This window comes from Cheilinus undulatus, linkage group 18, assembly GCF_018320785.1.
Source record: "Cheilinus undulatus linkage group 18, ASM1832078v1, whole genome shotgun sequence".
In the NCBI taxonomy this organism is placed as follows: domain Eukaryota; kingdom Metazoa; phylum Chordata; class Actinopteri; order Labriformes; family Labridae; genus Cheilinus; species Cheilinus undulatus.
Genome location: NC_054882.1, coordinates 16,727,754 through 16,751,171, shown reverse-complemented (window position 1 = coordinate 16,751,171; position 23,418 = coordinate 16,727,754). Strand labels below are relative to the sequence as shown.

At 40.0% G+C, this 23,418-nt stretch overlaps 1 protein-coding gene across 1 annotated transcript in view; it reads right to left on the bottom strand.

Moving 5' to 3' along the window:
* Positions 1-23,418, bottom strand: part of kcnk10b (potassium channel, subfamily K, member 10b) — a 29,486-nt gene that overhangs the window by 5,429 nt on the left and 639 nt on the right. The window contains exons 2-3 of the mRNA XM_041813194.1: positions 16,983-17,398; positions 720-837 (exon numbers count right to left, since the gene is read on the bottom strand). Of these exons, the coding sequence (XP_041669128.1) occupies positions 720-837; positions 16,983-17,398 (534 nt within the window). The remainder of the gene's footprint in view (positions 1-719; positions 838-16,982; positions 17,399-23,418) is intronic.

Sequence of the window (23,418 nt, the reverse complement as noted above, 5' to 3'; positions counted from 1 at the left end):
CAAAAGCATCTCACATTCTTTAAGACTCGACTACGGCAGAAACTGGTCAGAAGTGTGAACTGAACTAGACTCCATTACCCACAATTTCCACATACAGCAGCTAAGCCGTGCTCCCCAGCATCACGGTTTTGCTCTGACCTAAGGGGAACAACCTTGCCCACTGGAGGCTTGTCTAGATCGCTGTGCCGGGATGTGCAGCCCTGATCAGAGGGTAGAAATCAAGGGAGAACTGCGAGTTCACACAGGAATAGTATGTCTATGATTATTTTACCTTTTTTTTTTAACTAATATGTGATTGAGAGAAACAATAATGGGGAAGGACCCAGTGGAAAAATGTTCGAAAGAAAGCATTGCGTGAAATAAAAAAAAAAAAAAAAACTACACTTACATAGTTTTTGCAGTTTGGGTAGATTTTAAAAACTTGATGTAAAGAATGACCATTGGAAAAGATCAATATATTTTACAAAAATATACTAATTCATCTTAAAAATCTCTAATATTAATATTTATGCTCTAATCTGCTTATAAATTTGTAATGAGAATTTAATATGATTTTCATTCATGTGCGCAGTGGACTAGTCAGGAAATCAAAGTACTATTAAATAAAACAATGTCATAACACAGTAAAAGTGCTTTGTGATAATTAAAAAGCAGCTGTACTGGCCATCAGAGACACTGGTTAAACATGTGCAAGGATATTAAAGAGAGATCTTATTTACCAATGGTTGTGATGACTGTTCCAGCAAAGAAGAAGGCGCTGCCCAGGTCCCAGTAACTGGAGTTATATGAAGTGTCTCCAATAGGACTCACTCCTGCACTCACTGCATCTATAGCACGCTGGAAGAGGGAAAATGGGCCCGTTAATTCAATCATGGCTTCAACATGAACCTGCACTTAAGCCTGATATAATGGAAAAAGTTCTTGGACAGGTTCAATCTTACATGCCGATAAAAGTATCTTCTTTGATTTTCCTACCACACAGCTTGAAAAGAGTAAACACATTAACCCCCCCTCTGCGATGCTTGTGTGTTGACTCTAAGAGTTTATTCGTGTGTGACCCCTGCCTCTGATTGTGTAACACTCCTGAGGTAACTAAGGATAAAGGGTATCGTTTATTTCCAGATCAACATGGAGGTTCACACGGCCTGATACGAGAGAGGGGAGAGAAGAGAGCGCTGGAAATGTCCTGGAAATAGAGGAGGTGAATGTTAGTCAGATGGAGAGAATTCAATTAATCATGAGCTCTCTGTGCCCCTCTGGCTCTGAGGGGAGGTAGAGGTAAGTGGATGACATTTATTCATGATAACAAAAACCTTTTCTGAATCATGGCTTATATACATTTCATTCACATACAGAATTTCACTGGACCACATTAGCATTGTGTTGAATCAGAATTTGATTTGGATTTTTTTATCCCATCGATTTTAGTTGCAGCCTTTCACTGGACATGAAGATATCTGCAACCACCAACCTTGTGCATGCTTCAATGTATTTATTTAGGAGAAAGGACAGAATGTCAGCCTTATCCACATTTGTCAACATGTGCAAAAAACAGGTGGTACATGCATTCAGCCTGAGATCTCTTCTAAACATTATTATCATTAGCACAGAGTAAACAAATCAAGCACCCCTTTAAATGCGCGCTCACGTGACACTCACTGCGGAGATACAAGCCTTCCTTTTATGTCTAGGTGCAATATTTTGTCTTCATTATACTCTGGTGCAATAATTTATTCACTTCCACTTTCTTCCAATGTGAACTATGCGCATAATAGCTTTCATGGCCTATTTCAGGGGTGTCCCAACTTTTTCCACTGGGGGCCACATGCATAAATATGTAAGGACAGTTAGTAGAAGTTAGTATAAACCAATCTAATGTAGGTTAAAATATGCTTATTGATTGAGTATACCTAAATGGCAAGTTATATGGTAAATAGCAAACCATTTCTAGGGTTTTGGGGAGGCCAGTCAGATTTCAGGAGGCCCTGGTGGGCCCTGGCTCCACCCCTTGAACACCATTGTTACTGTCATTTGCTGCTGTAATCCATCAGTGCAATATATCACTATTATTTTGGTTTCCAGTGTTTATCATTTAGAGTTTTGTCTCAATTTAGTTTCCAAAAAACAGTTAAATTCTTAATGTCAAGATGTTTGTTTACAGAATTAACAAGGTAGCGCCTTTTGCTGAAACTACAAAGTACAACACAGTCAAGCACACATTTCATGTTGCAATATAGGTCATATTTCATTTCATTTCTATCATTTGTGTGGGCCAGTTAAAATTAGATTGCAGGCCACATTTGGCCATAGTTTGGACACCCCTGGCCTATGTCTAAGAAATGAAAGCTTATTAATTGAATATTGTTCACTGCTATGACACTGCAAATTTCCCAAATGTGCGATGAGAAAAGGATTATCTTATCTTCCTAGGCCAGCTGCTGAGAAGCATCCCCACAGCATGATGCTGCCACCACCACATTGGGGATGGTGTAATGGTGGTGATGTGGTGTTTGGCGTCTTGCCTGATGGCCAGAAAGTACCATTTTGGTCTCATCACACCAAAGAACATTCTTCCATGTGACCACGGAGTCTCCCACATGCATTTTGATGAACTCTAGTCCAGATTTAATCTGAGTTTTCTTCAACAGTGGCTTTCTCTGTGCCACTCTACCATAACACTTTGACCGGTGAAGAACCTGGGATACAGTTGTTGTATGCAGGGTCTCTCCCATCTCAGCTGCTGAAGCTTGTAACTACTTCAGAGTACTCATAGGTGTGTTGGTGGTCTCTCTCACTAGTCTCCTTCTTGCACGGTCACTCACATTGTGAGGATGGCTTGATCTAGGCAGATTTACACATGTGCTATAATCCTTCCATTTCTTGATGACTGATTTAACTTTGATTTAGGGATGTTCAAAGCCTTGGAGATTTTTTGTATCCATCCCCTGACTTATACTTTTGTATAATCTTCTCTCTGAGTTGCGTGGCGTGTTCTTTTGTCTTCATGGTGTAATGGTAGTCAGGAATACTGATTTATACTGAAAACTGGACCTTTCAGACACAGGTGTCTCTATACTACAATCACTGCACTCAGGTGATGTCAAAGGCAGGACCTCTGTTGAATTAATAAAAAGATAACATTTTTTGTCAAAAAAACCTAATTATATTGGTGAATACTTTTTATAGGCGCTGCAGAGTGGATTGGATTGGACTGGATGTAGTTTTCTACACTGACACTGAATTTCCAGACGATAAACCTCTTTTTTCTTCTCTTTTCTTCAGTGTCAGCCTTTTTCTGTCATCTCACAGCTTTTCCAGAGTCTGGAGAAACATTAAGAAGTCACAATGCTCTGTGTTTACGGCATCATTATTCTCATTGATCTCCTTCTGTGCCTCATTATGTCGCCATTAGAAGTTAATCTGCATGTGTTCCCTCTAAGCTCTCTGTTTATTGGCATTTTATTTGGAAAAGCTTTAGTTTTGCCTCTGGGCTCAAGTAAACATTGGTTCCACGGGCGTTAGAGTCAACATGAGGGCTGCCTCTTGGTCAAAAATAGCCCCAGTTCGTTCACCAAAATTCCTGGCAAGATATAACTCCAACAGCTTTTTTCATTCAGAGCAACCCCCAACCTATTCATGCAAGCTGTTAGCAAGAGGCAAGCCCATATTATAAAATATGAATCAACTCTCGTGACATACATTTGAAGGCAGACAGAGTGGAGGACCACTTTTGCCTCGCTACACATGCCTACTCATAATTCTGCATGTGATTACCTCAGCTCCATTAGTGCTACCCCCCTAATGAGACTGAACTTTGGGTCTAAAATTAGCTTATTACCGTAATCTTATTTCATAGGTTTTTACATACAAGGTTACTCCAGGGCCTAAAAACCAAGCATTTATTACAGGAAAAACCCCAAACTAGCTAATGCTGGAGTCAAGGGAGGGCTATAAATAGCCTCACATTGAATCTGAATACTTTATGAGAAGTTCTATTTTTGTCCCGCTTTTTTCGCAGCCAAGTTCACGCTGCATTATAGATTTGGAAAAATCCTCTTTCGGCACATGCACTTTTGAGGCACGAGGATGGTGACTTAGATACATGTCGTAGCAAGTTAATTAGGACAACAAGCTGGTTTTATCTTGAGAGCAGAGAAGAATCAGCACAAACTCCCAACAGTCTAATGTGTTTTCTTTCTGCGAGCTACGGTTTCATTAGCTAGCAAAGCAAACTCCCAGCAGTATTTCGTCCTCAGAGCAAGTCTTTCTGCCCAAAGCAGGTGACAGCAGGGATTCAGCCAGCGTAGAGCTTCACTGTCTCCTTCAACCACCCCTCACTGTGAGATGGTGCCAAGCAGTCTCCTCTGCTGCATCTCTGCTGCCATCACCTCCATCTAATGCTCTGCTCTGACTAGCCTGGAGCATCAAAAGTGGACAGATGACCGCCAAAGGAAAAACACAGGTCCATCAAAGATGAGGCTGATCAACAATGTTCAGAACTGTTCATAAGCATGGCATGTGTTTGGCTTTGTTTGTACTTTAAGGGCATTTTAAACTTAAGTGATGGGGTCGGGACCCTACATGGGAGTTCATCTACTGAGGAAGGGGAAAACGCTTCATGCATTCAAAGCCCTAAGAATAAACACTGTAGTAATACCAGGTAACTTAATGTGTAAACACAGCTGTGCATCAATGGTGGAGTCATCTCAACATAAAGATCAGGGGTTTAAAACCATCCAGAGGCTTAGCTCCAATTGGCTTTTCCTGCTGCATGAGTGGTGTGTAGATTTGTAGAATGTATGTATATACTATATATATATATATACAGGTGCATCTAAACTAATAGGATATCATGTAAAAGCTCATTTTCCCTGTGATTTATTTCAGAAAATTCCATTAATTCTTGATGCATCTCATGCAAATTATTCTTGATGATTTTTTTTTTGGCTTAGAGCTCACAAAAATCTAAAGTCCACTATCTCAAAATATTTGAATATTGTGGAAAAGTCAGTTTTGCAAAGGTTTCCTGAGCCTTCATTCTCTCACTATGGCTCAGTACACACAACCACAATCATGGGGAAGACTGCTGACTTGACAAATTGTCATCTGCTGCTTTTGGTCCACTGTGCTTTATCAAGTCAAGTATCAAGTATCAAGTCCAGAGTCAACGCTGTCAGCCGTCTACAAGGAGATTTTAGAGCCCTTCATGCTTCTATCTGCTGAGAAGCTTTATGGAGATGCTGATTTCCTTTTCCTGCAGGACTTGGCACCTGTCCACACAGCCAAAAGTACCAAACGCTGGTTAAATGACCATCCTATTCCTGTGCTTGATTGGCCGACAAACTTGCCAGACATGAACCCCATAGACAATCTTTGAAGTACTGTCAAGAGGAAGATGAGAGACACCAGACTCAACAATGCAGATGAGATGAAGGCTGCTCTCAAAGCTACTTGGGCTTCATAACACCCCAGCAGTGCCACAGGCTGATTGCCTCAATGCCACCATTGGATTGATGCAGAGCACCAACCAAGTATTAAGTGCATAGAAATGAATCTACTTTTCAGAGGGCCAACATTTCTGCATTGAAATACCTTTTTATTGGTCTTATGTAATATTCTTTTTTTGTGTGTGTGATACTAAATTTCAGGTCTTCATTCACTTTAATCATCCAAATTGAAATGAATAAAGACTTGAACTACTGAAATAAGTTAATTTTTCCACAATATTCTAATTTATTTAGATGCGCCTGTATATGTTCTAAATATATCACATTAAAAAAATGTGGGATAAGGGCAAAAGGGGTTCCCCAAACAGGTCCAGAGTCAGGATTTGAACCTGCTACCATTACACTGAGGACTATAGCCTCTGTGCATTGGCGCCTGCTTTACCAACTGTGCTGTAATGGCGTCCTTCTTGGGATATTTCAACACAAACCTCTGCAATACATGTACATAGTCATCAGTATTTATTGGACAAGTACTTGGATCAACACCTGAGGAGAATATTTCCCTCTAGTGAATGAAGTCCTCTGGTATGGCAGCGTTATTTCCAAAAACAGCTATAAATCCATGTACTTAAAATAAAAAGACCTGAAAATGGTGGTTTGATGTTTGAATGATGATGACGCTGTTGGTTGAGAGCCCTGACGTAGTTAAACTGCAGGTAGCTCAGTGTTTATAAAAGTTTATTTGTGACTCATCAATAAGGCAGGCTTGACTGGTGTCAATAGCGGCACAGCTTCACATCGTGCCACAGCGTGAGTCATCCCAGCGGCACAGGAAACAGCCAATTAAGCCTGCTTTCTCTGCGGGGGCGCGGTGGGTAGGTGGACGGCACAGACGCTAAAGCACACACGAGGGGGTCAGTAGACGTTCACGGACACACATTCTCAAACATCAACACATCAGACATTTGTTAAGTACTTTATCTCTAAAACACAAGCTTCTCTAGTCTCATACACACACAGGAGGTTCATATATGTGAGTGGACGCTTTCTGTGGTTGTCATTTTTCTGTCAACTCCTCCACAGAAACAGTTTGATGACAGTGAGTCACCACTGCCGTGTCGCCACAGAGGATCTTTGTCTGAGCAGCATGGCACGAACAGACTGATAAAGTAACTGGTTAAAAAAAACCCAGACTGACTTTTTGATGGAGAAGCAGGTCCCTGAGGGCCTTTTTGAAGACAGCAGGAAATAAAGTGTTCCTCCTTAGTGAGAGCTTGACATTTGGCATGTTTCTAAATCTGTGCAAATTTAAACGATTTAAAAAGGTCTACCAACAAAAGTAATCAGTGTAATAAATTCATCTTATTTAGAAGAAATGTCTGTCATTTTACCAAATATTTATTCACTTACAGCACGAGAGATAGGTTGGCAGATGGATGCTACTCTTGATTTTTCTGTGGTTAGTACAGCTCTATAGTTCTCTATAGCAGCTCTACAGTTAGCTGCTTAGCTATGCTTGAAGACTAATTGAGCCAATTCACTTGTCTCCCTAACTAAAACTTTTGTGCAAGTATGTAAATCTCTGATTTAGCTTTAGATTGTATACTATGAAAAAAGCTAATATAAACCACCTTGATGTAACCCTTTACTACATAACCAACACTACTAATCAAAAAAAGTCATTTTGTGCAACCCAGTGTTATCATGGATTTAGTTCCAAATGGGGCCATAGTTTACCAAATGATATCCTGCTATGTTGAAGAAGACTGTAAACTAGTGATGGAGACTTTAAACTCATTAAGAAAAATGTTACTGATGAGATAAACCAGTTTCCCCTACTAGACATCTAAAAGAAAGACTGGCATAATTCCAGATGTGTGCACATCTCTCTTCCTGCATCGCCATCTTCATTTTTTCTGCACTCTCTTCTTTTCTCTTTCTGCATCCCCATCGTCTCCCTTCAATTCATCTTCTTCTTCACTTCTTTCTGCACCCCCCCCTTTCTTCTGTCTTTCTGCATCTACCTCTTCTCTTCTCTTCTGCCTTTCTGCATCCCCCTCTTCGCTTCTTTTCTCTTCTCTTCTCTTCTCTACTGTCTTTCTGCATCCTCCTGCATCTCCCTCTTTTCTCTTTCTGTATCTCCCGCTTCACTCTACCTTTCTGATTTATCTTTTTCTGAATTCCCTTCTTCTCTTTTTATGCATTACTCTCTCCTCCTCTGCCTCTCTGCATCTCCTTATTCTTTCTGCTTAGCTCATCTTTCTTTTTTAATTCTCTTCTCTTTTTCTCCATCTCCCTCCTCTATCTTTCTGCATCTCCCTCTTCTCTACTGTCTTTCTGCATCCTTCTGCATCTCCATCTTTTCTCTTTCTGTATCTCCCACTTCACTTTACCTTTCTGCATCATCCTCTTCTCTTTATCTGAATTCCCCTCATCTCTCTTTTTGTTTCCCCTTTTCTCTCCTGTCTTTCTGTGTCTCCCTCTTCAGTCTTTCTGTGTCTTCCTCTTCAGTCATTCTACGTCTCCCTCTTCAGTCTTTCTGCATCCCCTTTTCCTGTCTTTCGCATCTTCCTTTTCTGTTATTCAGCATCTTCCTCTTCAGCCTTTCTGCATCTCCCTCGTCTGTCTTTCTGCTTTTTCTGCATCTTCCTCTTCTCTCTGCCTTTTTGCAAGTACTTTTTTTTAAAATCTAAATTCCCTTCTTCTCTGTTTCCATCTCTCTTCTTTCTTTCTACATCTCCATCTTTTCTCTTCCTGCATTTCTTTCTTCCCTTATTTCTACATCTCTCTCCTTTATTTTTTCTGTATCTCTCTTTCTCTCCTTCTACCTTTCTGCATCTCCCTCTTCTCTCTTTTTTACATCTCCTCACATTTTCTTTCCACATCTCCCATGTCTCTATCTCCATCACCTTTTTCTACATTTTCCTCAATCCATTTACAACCCCAACACAGCCTCAACAGACGAGTCTGACTCTGCTCAAGGTTCCTGCATATTAAAAGATATTTTTTTTGTCTTGCATAAGTTCTAATACAGAGTCCTTAGATTTTTAAGCTGTTCCCCAGTAGAGGACAAGAGTGCTTCTTGGTTTACATGTGTATGGTTTTAGCAGATGTTAGAGCCAAAATAGATGTAAAGAACATGAAGAAAAATAACGTTTGTTTGATGCACACCATCACACCACAATCACTAGATTTTGTACCCATGAAAAAAATATATTTTGTTTAATATTTATACTGATACTGGATTTAAACAGAGTTAGTCTGGGGGTTTTATGTTTTGAGGCTGGTAATTTTATAACCTACTTGTGCACACAAAAGTGACACCGCATGTTACGTACTAGAGAGAGAAAAGCAGATCATCTTTTATCACATTGCTCCATCAAACGGAATATTGAAATCAGTTTCATTAGTTGATAACAATGACTTTAAAGCCCTTAGCTCCAGGTGACACAATCCGTCCTGAGACAGCCCTGTCTGTGACTTATTTGCTGCTACAAGTGCTACAGCAGGAGGTTTGTGACTGTTGCCCTGTGCCATGAATAATTGATTCCCTCCGGACCCCCAGGCACACCACGCTGAAGGTTTTTATTTCCACTCTTCTCCTTAGGAAAAACTGTCATTGATTTTTTTACAAACCCATGATAGCGCTTCTGTGGCTCAAAGGTTGAGCACTGCGAGGGAGAAGAAGAAAGGATTGCTTCTCTGAGAACAAATAAAAGGATGGAGGTGGGCGTGGAGAGGATGGAAAGAGACAAGTAAGTCCAATATCCACTGGAGCTCCAGCGTGTTGAAGAAGCTTACATCAAATGGAGCCATTCGAGTGGAAAGTGGAACACGCCAAATGCCATGCGGTGGGCTCTTTGGGTTTATTGCAAGCTGAAGAGAATAATAGGAGCACACCGTGGCGTTCCATAGCCATTTTGTTTCGATCTACAGCTACAGGAAGTTGCTCTGTTTTCTGTGTAAACATCTCCTGCAACTGCCTGTCTGAATGATTTCAGTCTTGCCTTTTTCAATACCTCACAAATCAAACTTTCGGTGCAGCCAACTGCACTGTCACACCTCAAATCATTTTCCAATCCTGTTTCCTGTTGTACGTGTCAGCTTGATGTAGCGACCTGGAATCTCAGCTTATAATTCGGGGTGTGATATAGGAGGGAGCAGTGTGATAAAGAGCAGCTGACACTGTAGAAAGATGTTAAATGAACTGAGGTGTGATGTGATGAATGATTTTCTGGCTTGTTATCTGGTTCAGCTTACACAGGTTTGAGGATGAAGGCTTCAGGAGCCATATTGGTAAAATGTGGATGGTAGCAAGAAGAGCATGCTCTAGGTCATCTTTAATCCACCTCTGGTGTTTAAGAGGGGTCAGTGATTAGGTAAAGTACACGCCACTTCACAATGTTATGAAGACTTTAAGTTCCTGGGATGAACTTTCAGTGTGTCAGTTTTTGTGACCCCTGTGTGCAGACAGTGGAAACTATTTACAAAAGGCTGTTTTTGCAATGGAAACCAAGCAGCAACCTCTGTGGTTAAAAAGTAAAGCAATGTAGAAATGCAAAAGACCGCATTTGGCGGTCATAGGCTCCACTTCTTTGTTTTTTAAGATTTAAGATTTTTTGGGGGGGGGGGGGGGGTGTTGCATTTAATTGATAGAATAGCCTAAGAGAGTCAGGAAACATGGGGAGAGAAGGTGGGGGAAGACATGCAACAAACATGTGCTGAAACTTGGGATCGACCAACCCGTTAAGGGATAGCTTCAGCTTTATGCCTGCTCTATACCAAGGCAAACCGGCACCCATAGGTTCTACTTCCGTCTTCGCATTGAGCCTTTTCCCCTTTGCAATGAAGCTTTCGGACAATGTTTGTTTTTAACTCTTTTCAGCTCTGCTTGTAGGCATCATTTTTGGGTATTGTGACCAAGACAAGTGTCTTGACATGTGTCAAGAGGCCAAAAGGGACTGACAGATGACAAAACAGAAGAGAAACCAAATGACTCACAGACTAGTACTGGTCTGGGGTTTGATGGTGGGGGACAATGATATAGGCCATGGCTGACGTCTCATTTGCAACAGAAACGTGAATGGGCAAACCTAAATGAGTGTAGTGAGTGACTTCGCTGAAGTCACATGTATGCAGTGGGTCTAATTGTAAGCCAGCATGGTCTAGCCGCTTGTCAGGAGTCTTCAGATGCGTCTCATCCATCCATCCATACATGGTAGTTTTGTCGAATCAAGGTTGTGGGCATCTTAGACATGTCATTGATTATGTCACACTACCAGAACATTTTTCATTCCTGACACTTGTATTCTGGCTGGACGTTTGACAGTGAGCTACAATGATGCATCCATCCATCCATCCATCCATCCATCCATCCATCTTCTCTATTTATCCAGGGCTGGGCTGCGCTGGCAGCAGGCTAAGTTAGTCAACCCATACAGCCTTCTCCCCAGCGACACTTTCAAACTCTTTCTGGGGGATCCTGAGGCGTTCCCAGACCAGACAGGATATATAACCCCTCCAGTGAATTTTGAGTCTTCCCTGGGGTCTCCTCCCAGCTGGGAGGAAAACCTCTGAAGGGAGGCACTCAGGAGGCATCCTTATCAGATGCCCAAACCACCTCACCTGTGTGATGTCCAAGCTCCTTACCCTATCTCTAAGGCAGAGCCTATGCTCCCAAAAAAAAAAAAGAAAAAAACATTTTAGATGCTTGTATCTGCAATCTCATTCTTTCAGTCATTACCTAGTGTTCATGACCATAGGTGAGGGTTGGGTAGGATTGGACCAGAAAATCAACAGCTTTGCCTTCCAGCAAAGTTTCTTTTTCACCAAAACGGACTGGCACACCACCTTCTGTACCAACCCACCTGTCAATCTCATGGTCCATTCTACCTTCATTTATAAAAAACACCTAAGATACTTGAACTCCTTCACCTGAGGCAGAGACTCACTTTGCATTCAGACGAGGCAATCCACCATTTTCTGGCAGAGAACCATGGCCTCAGACTTGTGGGTTCTGACTCTCATCCCGACCACTTTGCAGTCTTTGGTAAACAGTCCCTTTGCCTGCAGGAAGTCCACGTCTGAAGAAGCCAATACAACCACACAATCTGCAAAAAGCAGAGATGGAATTCTGAAGTCCCAGACTGGAATCCCTCCTCCCCCTGTCTGTACCCCAAGATCCTGTCTATGAACATCACAAAAATAACTGGTGACAAGGGGCAGCCCTGGTGGAGGTCGACACAAACTGGGAATGTGTCCAACCAACATGTCTCACTCTGGTTATACTGGGACCTGATGGCGGCCTAGGATCCCATATTTTTGCAGTCCCCCCCACATGACCCCCTGAAGGACACAATCATAAACTTTCTCAAAGTCCATAAAACACATGTAGACTGGATGACCAAATTCCAATGCTAGTCTCAAAAAGCCCTGCTTGAGTAAAGAGCTGGTCCACTGTCCCACGACCAGGACAGAATCCACACTGTTCCTCCTGTATCTGAGGTTTAACCAGAGTCTCCTTTCCAGCACCTTAGAGTAAACTTTCCCAGGAGGTTGAGCATTGTGATACACCGATAAGTGGAGTACACCCTCTGGTCCCTCTTTTAAAAGATGTCCTAACTAATTGCGATGTGCAATGTATGATTGAATCCGTGTGATTAATTAACGATATTACAAAGACACAAAATACAAAATATATTCAATTTACCTCTCCGTTTCATCAACCCATTTTTTAAACAACACTACAGGCATTTTGGTAACTGAGGATTTCAGCTATTCAGCAGTCCTCTGTCTCCTTTGTCAAATCTTAGAATTTATATAAAGCACCAATTATTTTAGTGGGTGACAAGGACTGCAGGGAGGCCTGTTTAGCACACAGACTCTTTTACTATGGTGCCATGCTCTTGTAATACATGCAGGATGTGGTTTGGTATTGTCTTACTGAAATAAGTAAGGTCTTTGTTAACCTTATAAAATGTTCCACCAGGTGTTTTATTTAAAAATCACCATTTTTCAGCCTTTGTTGCAACTGTTCCATCTTTTTTAACATCTAGTGTGAAATGGGAATTCCATTTTGCAAAAACAGTGAAATTTTTCAACATTTCTATATCCGTGCCTTGGATTACAAGCCTCTTTTCAAATTTGATCAGTGGAAGGCAGTAGGAAAATTCAATGAATGCTACTCCAGTGTATAAATCCCACTGCCCTACTGGCCAAGAGCTACTTTCTTTTTTTAAAATGTGTGGGTGTTGTGAAGCATCTCTCTAGAATTTCATCTCTTACAAATGCATTTATTATAGAAGCTTTAAGTAGGATTCAGATAAAACCTAGTAATGAAATCTTTTTTATCATAACAGCCTCTAGTGCTTGTATAATAAAAAAGCATGTCCTGTTTGCCATTAACATGTGTGGCATACAGTAATTTGCTTAAAAATGTACTGACACTAGAAAGAATTATGCTCTCTAACAAACTGGGAATACATACAGCTGGCAAAGTCTGACCTTATCTTAAATGAGGATGAGCAAAGACAGAGATTTACCCTTTGTTTTACTGCTATGTATGATTATGTAACATGAACCTGCATGTGCCAGTGTGCTCTCTACAACGTGTTTGCCAACAGATGTCAGTGTCAGTGAATTATGGGTATCTCAGTGGTTACCCTGAAGGTATTACGGGGCTTCCTGCTCAAGATGCACCTGCCTCTAAGTCTGCTCGTGACATTTACCCATCAATATCGGCAGCCACGGGGCGGGAGAAGCAGGTGTATCTCCTGATGGTGCTGCAATCACTGCAGAACTGATTTATTGTCATATGAAAACAGGAGGAGCTTAATGACATGCCATTAAAAGTGCCAGTAATTGCCTATGTAAAATATTAACTGGTTGTCCTCTAGTAAATGCATAAACCGAGTCACTTTGATTCACATGTGGATGTTAAGCCCACCTTAACAATGATGCCAATTTAGGGTTTAAAGCTGGAATAGCAGAAGTGAGCTGTAGCTGTTAACAACAGCCTAAAAAAAATCATTATCAAATGCCTCTACAGCATCACCAACCAAGCTGCTCTGATGCCATAAATAGCTTTAACTGAATCCCATTTTCTTCATCAGTAACAGAAACATGGTGTCATCATCATAACAATATCCATCTGTGACCACTTTTCCTTTATCTGTGAACGCTTCACACTTCAGACACGTGAGAAACACGTGAGAAGCTCCTCTTTAGCTGTTTGCTAAGCTGTCTTCTCTGGACCATAGCTCATTTAGAATGGACTGAGTCAAAATGAATAACTGTTCTGTGATCAGATGAATCAAAACTTGAGATTCCTTTTGGAAACCACAGTTAAAGCTGTATCATACAAAGAAGAAGCGATACATGAACATGATCTAGAAATGCTGCTGTCTTCTCTGGGCCCATTTAAAATGGACTGGGACAAAATGTAAAACTGTTCTGTGGTCACATGAATCCAAATTTTAAATGGTGCTGTGTCCTGCAGACTAGCCTAATTTATGCTTCTGCGTTGTCGATGGCGTAGCCGTTGTTGACGGCATAGCTGTCGTTGACCATTTGAAGTTCTGCATCGAGGGAATGCGTCACTCTGCAATTCACCACCATGCCGCTAGAGGGGTGTGGCTGTGTGTGTGTGTGTGGTTTCAGAAGGGTCACATCCAAACCCTTGTTTATCTGCCGGGCACAGTAAACAATGGCGACCGAGGTGGAGCAGGTGTGTTTGGAGTTGGATCTCATCGATATCAATGAAGAAATTCTTTTGTTGCAAATGTTGAAGAGCAGGCAACAGGGAAGACGTTTGCGGAGGTGGTCTGTAAGACCACTAAATGAGTTGAGGCTGAGAACGGGTGAATTTACCACACTGGTTCGCCCACTGAGGGAAATGACGTTTTGAGTGGACCAATCACAGCCCTTGCAGTCCACGTTGCCGTGACGCGTAGATGGATTTTTTGGAGGTGCGCGTCAGGCTACAGCATAGGGGCCTGCGTCGAAGCAGAGGGCTACGCGTAGCTACGCCATCGATGTGACGCAGAAGCATAAATTAGGCTTAAAGAGGAGAGGGACCATCCAGGGTGGTATGGGGTTGCATTAGTGCCTATGGCGTGGACAGCTGGAATGGCAGAGGTTTTAGAGCAACATATGCTCCAATCTAGACAACAGCTCTTTCCAGAAGTTAACGCTATACCACATACCGCACCCATCACAACAGCATGCTTCACAGTAGAAGAGTCTGGGTCCTGAACTGGGCTGCCTGCAGTCCAGACCTCTCACCAATAGAAAACATTTGGAGCATCATAAAAGAAATAATCCACTAAAGAAGCATCTAGAATCCTTAATTCAACAAGAATATGACAACAGTCCTCTCATTTAACATTCCAAAAACTCCAGGAAATGTTCCCCCAACTTCCCAGATTGTTGGTAAAAGAAAAGGGGATGCTACACAATGGTAAACATGGCCCTGTCCCTACTTTTTGAGATGTGTTGCAAATTCAGAAAATTCAATATGAGGTAATATTTGCACTGAAATGGTAAAATGTCTAAGTTTTAACATCTGATGTGTTGTTAATTTTCAACTATAAAAACAATATGGATTTGAAGATTTGACAATCATTGCATTCTGTTATTCGTGTTTTACACAGTGCCCCAACATTTTTGGAATTGGGGTTGTATTTTTAGTCTATAGGAACTCCAGAAAGAAGTGTCTGGCTTTAATCTGGTCCAAGTGATCCAGATAATCCCAATTATTCCCCTGCTGGTTGCCAGCTGTGTCCATCTGTTGTTTATTGCTAAGCAGGTGTGCAGAGTTTTTATTTCTGAAAACATCTGTTAGTTGGCAACAAAAATGACTCATCAAGAGCAGTGAGAGTAAAAACAAAACATCCAGTAGCAGCAGATAAATGGACTGTGACTTGCAAAAAACAAAACAAAAAAAAAGCCTCAACATGTTGCAGCATCAGACAATGAATTTCTACTTGATCCCACACAATCCCATCCACTTTTCACATGTGGTTTATATAGCCTACTTAATTTTGTGCTTTGATTTATTTTTATTCCTAAATACTGATTATAGCTTCTTCCTGGCTGTAGTTTGTCACATATGTAAATCATTTTGCAAGCCTTACCAAAATGGTTTGAAGCTAGAACTTCAGTAAAGAGTTTTTAATTGGACATAAAACAGACAAAAATAATACTAATGCCTTTTTATAGGCAAGAAAGTAAAACAAATAGTTTCTATATGAATGCATTCTATGTTTTAGATGAATTGAGGCTGCAAAAAAATGCTTATTTTAAACAGCCAAAGGTGAAAGAGAGCGCAAACTAATGTTAGCCTCTGCTAGCGCGCTAAAGTATTGGCAACAGCAGTGAGTTCAACCGAGAAAAAGACATTCAAGGCAAAATAAGTCAGTTTTCTTTCAGTGAATAATGTTAACATGAAATACAAGTTACACTGATGTAACAGTGAGTAACAATAGTTTTTACACTTTGATCATAATCGTCTGTCTGTTTAACTTGTTTATAAAGAGGCGAAAGAGGAAAACAGGCAGTTCCTGTTAGTGTAAAGTGGTAGTGCATGATTTAAGACGATACTAACCCACTGTAATCAAGTGCTCTGTACTACATGTCAGTATACTAACAGAAGCATGTGATTTGAGACACTGTTAGCCTTAGCTATGTTAGCTGTGTTTTCATGGAGGACAAGCCTTTTTCCCTTTTTCCTTATCATAAGTTTAGTCTGATTTTATTTTTAAAGTTTTTAGCGTGTATTTCCATCCTTACAGAGGCAGCATATCACAGTCATGGTCTGCAAGAGGGGGCTTCACATTTAACTTTTAGAAGCAAGTAGGATGTTGTTATTATTATCACTATCATTTATTATTATTATCTATTTTAAGATTGGACCAAATTGGCCAAGAAAAAACATACAATATTGTCTTCTGGAGTCCAAAAAGCTCTAAACATACTGAGAGTTCCTCACAGGAGCTTTAAAAATCATTATTTGTTTGATGGAAAATGTCACGCTGTTATGTAACAGGGTGTAGAAGGTGCGAGTGTCATTATGTTGGGTTATGCAATTTTTTCTTTGGGTGAGGGGCGCTTTAATTAGAAGGCTCCACTTTCTGAAGGACAAGCAGCATACAAGGTTGTAGTGCCAAGATTTTTAAGACCATGTGACTTCCTAATGAAACCAGAATTAATTACCCGGAGAACCCCTAATTACCCCCGATAGCAATCACCATCTATAAAACTGCAGCCATAAAGGTCAGCCCTCTGACTTTCATCCCTCTATCTACTAATCAAATTGGACAACACTGTATTATTTAACAGATCATTTTCGCTTAGTTTCTTATCTCTCTATCTGCTTACTGGCTAATCTGGAAGAGATAAATAGATCTGACAAATGCAATAAACGATTTTGGGGAAAGTTTTGGAGGAGAAAACACAACAACAAATCTGTTTACTTTCTCTTTAATTGGAAGAGTATGTCTAACTTTATCTAAAACGCCCAAATGTTTCCTCACTCACCTTGATGAGAGCCTCCAGCTCACCAGGCGTGACACAGGGATGTCTCTCCAGGAACGAGGCCTTCTCCAGGGTGATGCTCGTCTTCTGGTTGCTCTCAAACGGCTGCTCCAGCGCCCTGAACACCAGACCTCCACAAACCAGGTAGAGTACGACCACAATGAACACAGCCAGCACCGTCTTCCACTTCATCACTGAGTGGAGAGCTGCTGCTGCGCCATCACAGCTGGCGTCCATACTGGCCACCACGCTGGCAGATCGGGAGGAGATAGAGAGGCGCGGGAGCGGACAGTGACCGTTGGCCTTTGGGTCGACACCCATCGGGTTCTGCATGGTGGCCACGCTGGCCTGAACCAGGCTGGATTTCACCATGCCAGGCTGGGCCTTCTTGGGGGGCACCAGGTTGGTCTGGACCGCCACTAGGAAAGAAAAGGAAGACCACACATGATTTATTTGACTTTGGAGGATAAAATGACAGGAAAAGCAGCTGAGTTTCTTTTGAAGGTGGATGTGATGATATAAGAGAAATATAGACAAACAGACTGTTTGACTAATTGGCTGAAGACCTTGAATCTGAAACAGATGAGATAGAAAAATGTGGAGACTCACTGAGGGATCAGATTAAAAAATGCTGCCGAGATTCTGTTTAAAAGCATTTTCCTGTAGCAAGAAATAACAGCACTAAGAATTTAAGTACTGCTGAAGTGCTTACAGACCCTGTTATTCACCCTTATTGCTGCATGTCAACAAATGGTGGAATAGCAAGAGAGGGAAAGTGAAAGCAAAAGCATGCATTTTTCCACCTTATGACATTTAACATAGCTCGCAATATGGACAAAAGTATTTGGCCACACCTAAATTCAGGAGCTTCATGGATGGGTTTCCATGGCCGAGAAGTAGGGCTGAACACTTTGTGAAAATAATCTAATTGTGATTTTTTCCCCCCTTATATTTCGATTGAGAATCATTATGTGATTATTTAAGTTCCTGACCTTGTGTTTTCCTTAATAAGCAAGCAATGAGTCATTCTTTATTATAACAAGCATGTTTGGTAGATAAAATTAAGGCTTAACAATTTGAAAAAAATGTCTAATTGCAATTATTCTGACTCATTGCAAATTGGATATGAACTGTTGTACTGAAGAGAATGATTTCATTTTTCTTGTTTTTAATACAAACATAATACAAAAACAAGGAAACTGTGATTTTCTGCAAAATATTCTAAAATATGGACACTTGATTGTTTGCATGATATGAGAACATAACACCTCCGCTGCTAAAATGGTATCAAACTGGTATTCTGACACACATTTCATGACAAAGAAATATTGCACCTTCTACAGTTTGAAAATTTCAGTCGGACATATTGCAATTTAATCTAAATTTTGATTAACTGCCCAGCAATCCTCACATCATCAAGTCAAGTGCCTAGTGTTGGATGGAGTGGTGCAAAGCAAACCACGTTTCTCTGTTTGGCAGTTGGTCTGGGTTTGGCGGATGCCAGGAGAACATTAACTGTCTGACTGCATTCTGGGTTTTCAGGGTTTGGGCTAGGCCCCTTATCTCCAGTGAAGGCCAGTTTTAATGCTTCAGCATACCAAGACATTTTGGACAATGCTACTGTGCCATGAGAAAAGTATATGCCCCTTTTCTGATTCCTGATGTTTTTGCATATTTATCACACTTAAATGTTTCAGATCATCAAATAAATTTTTTTTTTTCCCAAAGACAACCCAAGTAAATAGAAAATAGTTTGAATGATTATCTAATTTTTTAAGGGGGGGAACAAACCTTTCTGGCTCTATGTGAAAAAGTAATTGCCGCCCCTTGTTACATCATGAGTCAACTGTGATTAACCACAGTTTTTGGAAAGCTGAGTTCAATTTCACAAGCCACAGCTTGGCCTGATTACTGTCAAATTTGCTGAATCAAGAAATCACTTAAATAGAAGCTGTCAGACAAACTGAAGCGGGCTACAAGATCTCAAAAAGAAATGCATCATGCCACAAAGTGATTGAATCTATCAGTCTGGAAAAGGTTACAAAGCCATTTCCTGGAGAAAACCGGTAACAGTGGTGAATCTTCCCAGGAGTGGTCAGCCAAGCCTGAACACTCTTGGGTTATGCAGCAGGACAACGACCCAAAATATACCAGCAAGTCTACCTCTGAGTGGCTCAAAATAAACAGAACTAAGGCTTTGGAGCGGCCCAGTCAGGGTCTGGACTTAAATCCAATTGAGATGGTTTGGTGTGACCGTAGAAACAGCTAGTTCATGCTGGAAAACCCTCAAATATGGCTGAGTTAAAATAATTCTGTGAAGAAGAGTGGGCCAAAATTTCTCCACAGCGATGAGAAAGTCTCATCACTAGTTATCGCAAATGCTTGATTTCAGTTATTGCTGCCAAGGGTGGCACAACCAGTTATTAAGTTCAGAGGGCAATTACTTTTTCACACAGGGCCAACTCCATATTAAAGTACATGTATTTGAAAACAATGTCAATACAGTCCTTGCTGGTTAATGGGCAGGTGGCCAAATACTTTTGTCCATAACCGTGTAGCTTACATATCAAATACAATATAAGCAAATAGAAATTTTGTGTTCCCCTATAGGTCTGTTTTATGCTTATGTTCTTGCAAAAAAATAAAATCTAAATTTAGTAAAGTAAGTATTAACATCAGATGTTTTGTACAGTGCAGGTACTTTCAAAGAATTTTTCACATCACAGGCTTGGACAACACACGGAATGATGTAAACACAAGCTCATTACAGTCATTTAAATCTATAGTCTGTTGCATGAACTATTAAAAACCGATTTCCTCTTGTTACCCATTCATAATGAAGAGCTCTTCACAAAGTAATCAGCATAGATGTCTGTTACGAAGCCAACAGCTGAGTCAAAGCTGGGGCTGCACACAGACTGTGTCAACATACTGACATGCATTCAAACCATTAGTGGTGCAAAATGGATCCTTAAAACTCCACAGCAAACAACTGTGTCACTAATGCAAAAACCATGGCGATTAAATTAACATAATGAATGTAAAAAAACGTAAGAAGCCTAAAGCATCATAGCACACACACTATAAAGGAAACCATGCCGGCACTGAGGTGAAAATTGAGTTACCCTTCCTGAGAAGCATTCTGCTAATAGAATATAAGAGGAGGATAAGTGCCACTTTCAGTCATTGGCTTGGGGATGGGTTTTTGTGCTAAATGCATGCGTGCCGTTGCAGGTCGACAAAGTGGCAAGCACCAAAGAGGCAGCCAAATTTAGATCCCTTTCAACGTGTATAAAGCATTGAATAAGCTATTCAGAGCTCCGGCCTTCACCCCTGACGCCCCCACCGAGAGCCTCGAAGCCATGGGTGGAGCCTGATGTCTACAGTGATGCAGCTCTTGAAGGTAGAGATGTGAAATGGATTTGTTTGAGGGAGGTGCTCTTTTGTGTAATAGGATAGCATCACTTAGTGTATATGATAAGTAAAACACACACAAACACACACCCCACTCCGATGAGTCAAGGGCATCCAGGAAGTGCTTCTCTCTCTGATCCAGAAGCTATGAATCTTGTTAGTTAATCCCCGCATCATGAGCGAATCAATAACGGTAAAGTGGTGTCGCAAGCTTGGGAAGGTGCAAAACTGTCACTTTGAATTCACAGTGCAGGCCTTAGAGGGCGGTGACTGCCAGGGCTATTTTTAGAACTGGAGATGAATTAGAAAATTAAGACTGAGAAGTGAAGCAGAAAAAAAGACAATGACTATACATCAGCGTGTGGTGATGTCATTTTGAGGGATGGGAAAGAACATCTCCTGGTGAATGAATTGCAAATTAGGCCATGTCTGTTTAACCAGTCGGACTAAGACGTTAATTGCTTCTTACCTCATCATTACAGTAAGAGAAATTAAATAAATCCGCTCTATGCAGCTAAGAAGTCTGTGTGCCACTGATTTTACAGCCAATAAGTGGAATAATTCATGAATATTTAACGTTTAGTCAAAGTTTTGAACTAAATACGTAAAAGCAAAATTGTGATGATCATAATGCGGTTTGTGGTTCCAATTTCTGGGGCAGTGAGGCATAAATCTAAAATCCTTTTTCTCATACCGCTGACTGTACTTCTTATTGATTTTTGCAAATTAAATAAGGCCTGAGTGGAGAGCAGTGCCTTTTATCTCATACCCTCTCTCTCTCGCTCTCTCTCCCTTTGCCTTCACTCTTGTCTCCAGCTTGTCTGGGCATGCCAGCTCATGTACCTCCATCGAGCCTTAAAAAAGACGTGGAAACTGATGAAAACTTTGTACGAAACATTTCTATTCAGTGAAGCACCGTTACAATAGGTTTAATGCATTCAACAATGAAGCATGTGAGATGAGTATTACGTGGCTAAAGTGTAATACACCAACTGCTGGACAAATGCAAAACAATCTTTGGTAATTAGAGGCATAAGGGATTTTTTTAAGGTTGGCTCAGTTTGGTCTCTGTGGAACTAGACAGGTTGTAGGCGTGAAAATCACCAGCTGAGCCTCAAAAAATTAAGCATCAAATCACCATGAGTAAAATACTACAGCACGTCCAGTAGAATAAAACAAAACATTTGCTGGGAGTGAGCAAAAGATAATTCATGAGCCTTACCAATTCCATTATAATACTTTAATAATTTTTTCCAACTTGTTTTGCTTTATTTTTTAAATCAGGACCAGACTTAATCATTGATATGAAATGATTTAATTTTAGGAATTTAACCCTTTTAGTGCCAGTTTAAGTGCAAAAACCTTGTTGTATGTTGTGTAAAAAGCACAAATACTGAAATATTTTTAGGATACTGCATGCAAAATGGATTTCCTGTAAGTGAATAATCACAGGTGTAAGGGGCCAAAAATGGACACATTTATAAATAGCAATAAAAATAACATACTTTTTTAAAATTTCATTTTCTTTGCATTATTTCTTTCAATCAAGATCGAACCTTCATGATTTTTTTTTTTTACATTTTAATGAATTTTTACACTCAGGGTTAAGTTGCCAAAACTGGGCACCATTATTCAATAATAATAAGAATACTACAGATTTTTTATTTAACTTTTTGCATTCATTTTTCAGTCAGAATCATACCTGATCATGAGTATCAAAAATTAATGTTTTTTTGGGAACATTTTCAATGCCAGTTTAAGTCCATAACCCTGATGTCTGTGTGATCTAAAAAGTGCAATTTGAAATATGTTTTAAATTCCACATGCAAATTAAGTTCCTTGAAGTGGATTATCACAGCCTTGAACATTTTATTAATGACCAACAACTTCATTATTATTTCTTTAAGTTGAAGATTTGAATAAATTGTTACATGTAAAGTGTAAGTGGCCAACACTGGACGCCATACATTTATAGCAATAAAATACCATACATCTTTTTAAAACCCATTTTGTACCTTTTTTTTTTTTTTTTAAATCAGACCTGATGATAAACATCAAATGTTGATTCATTTTAGGACTTTAACCCTTTAAATGATAGTTTGAGTGCAGAAGTTGTGATTCTTGTAATGTATAAAATTTTTAAAAATATATCATTTTTTCTCTATATTACATGCAAATTGGATTTCCTTGAAAGCTATTATCAACATTTTGAATATGTATCTTGTTCGCAGGTTTTTTTTTTTTTTTTTTAACTTTTATGCTTTTTTAATTGTAAGATTATAATAAATTGTTACACTCAGGGTGTTCAGGACCAAAAATTGACACTTTACATGCAAAGAATGTAATATTGTACATTTTTCAAATTCCACTTTCTTAAACTTATTTTTTTTTAAATTAGACCTGATCATAAGTATCAAATACTGACAGTTTTTTTTTTTTTCCAATTTTATAATTTCAATGCCAGTTTAAGTGCAAAACATGCAAAATTTCTGGATGCTATCCTCCTAGTCTCTGTCTACAAGGGATAAGAAAAAATAGGATTAATAAGATGAATGTATATGAACGGCATTATCGCAGCCTTAATTATGTGAATCATAAGCTACAACTTTAATTTTTACGCTTTTATAAATTTTAAAATTGTAATAAACCTTGCATTAGTGCCCCTATAGGAAACTAGGAAAATTGCATGCTATTTCCCCTCATTCCAAATAAGGAAAATGGCTGACATTTGGTGACGAACAGAAAAACTGCAGTTTTTACGCAATTTTCCCAGGCTTAAAATCCCAACATGCTGGTTTTTTTAGATTTTTTTGCGACGCTAGTGAATCAAAAATGTGGTTTTAATGGGTTTTAATGGGGCATTTTTGGTCACGAACACCCCGAGTATACACAAAAAGTGTGCAGAACTTAATATTGACCCATTACAGGTCCTGATATCAATTTTTAAAAATTTATTGACAAAACTGCCCTCCAAATGTATGTCGTTAGCATTAAAACAGTGGAAATGGCGTATACACCCTCTAAG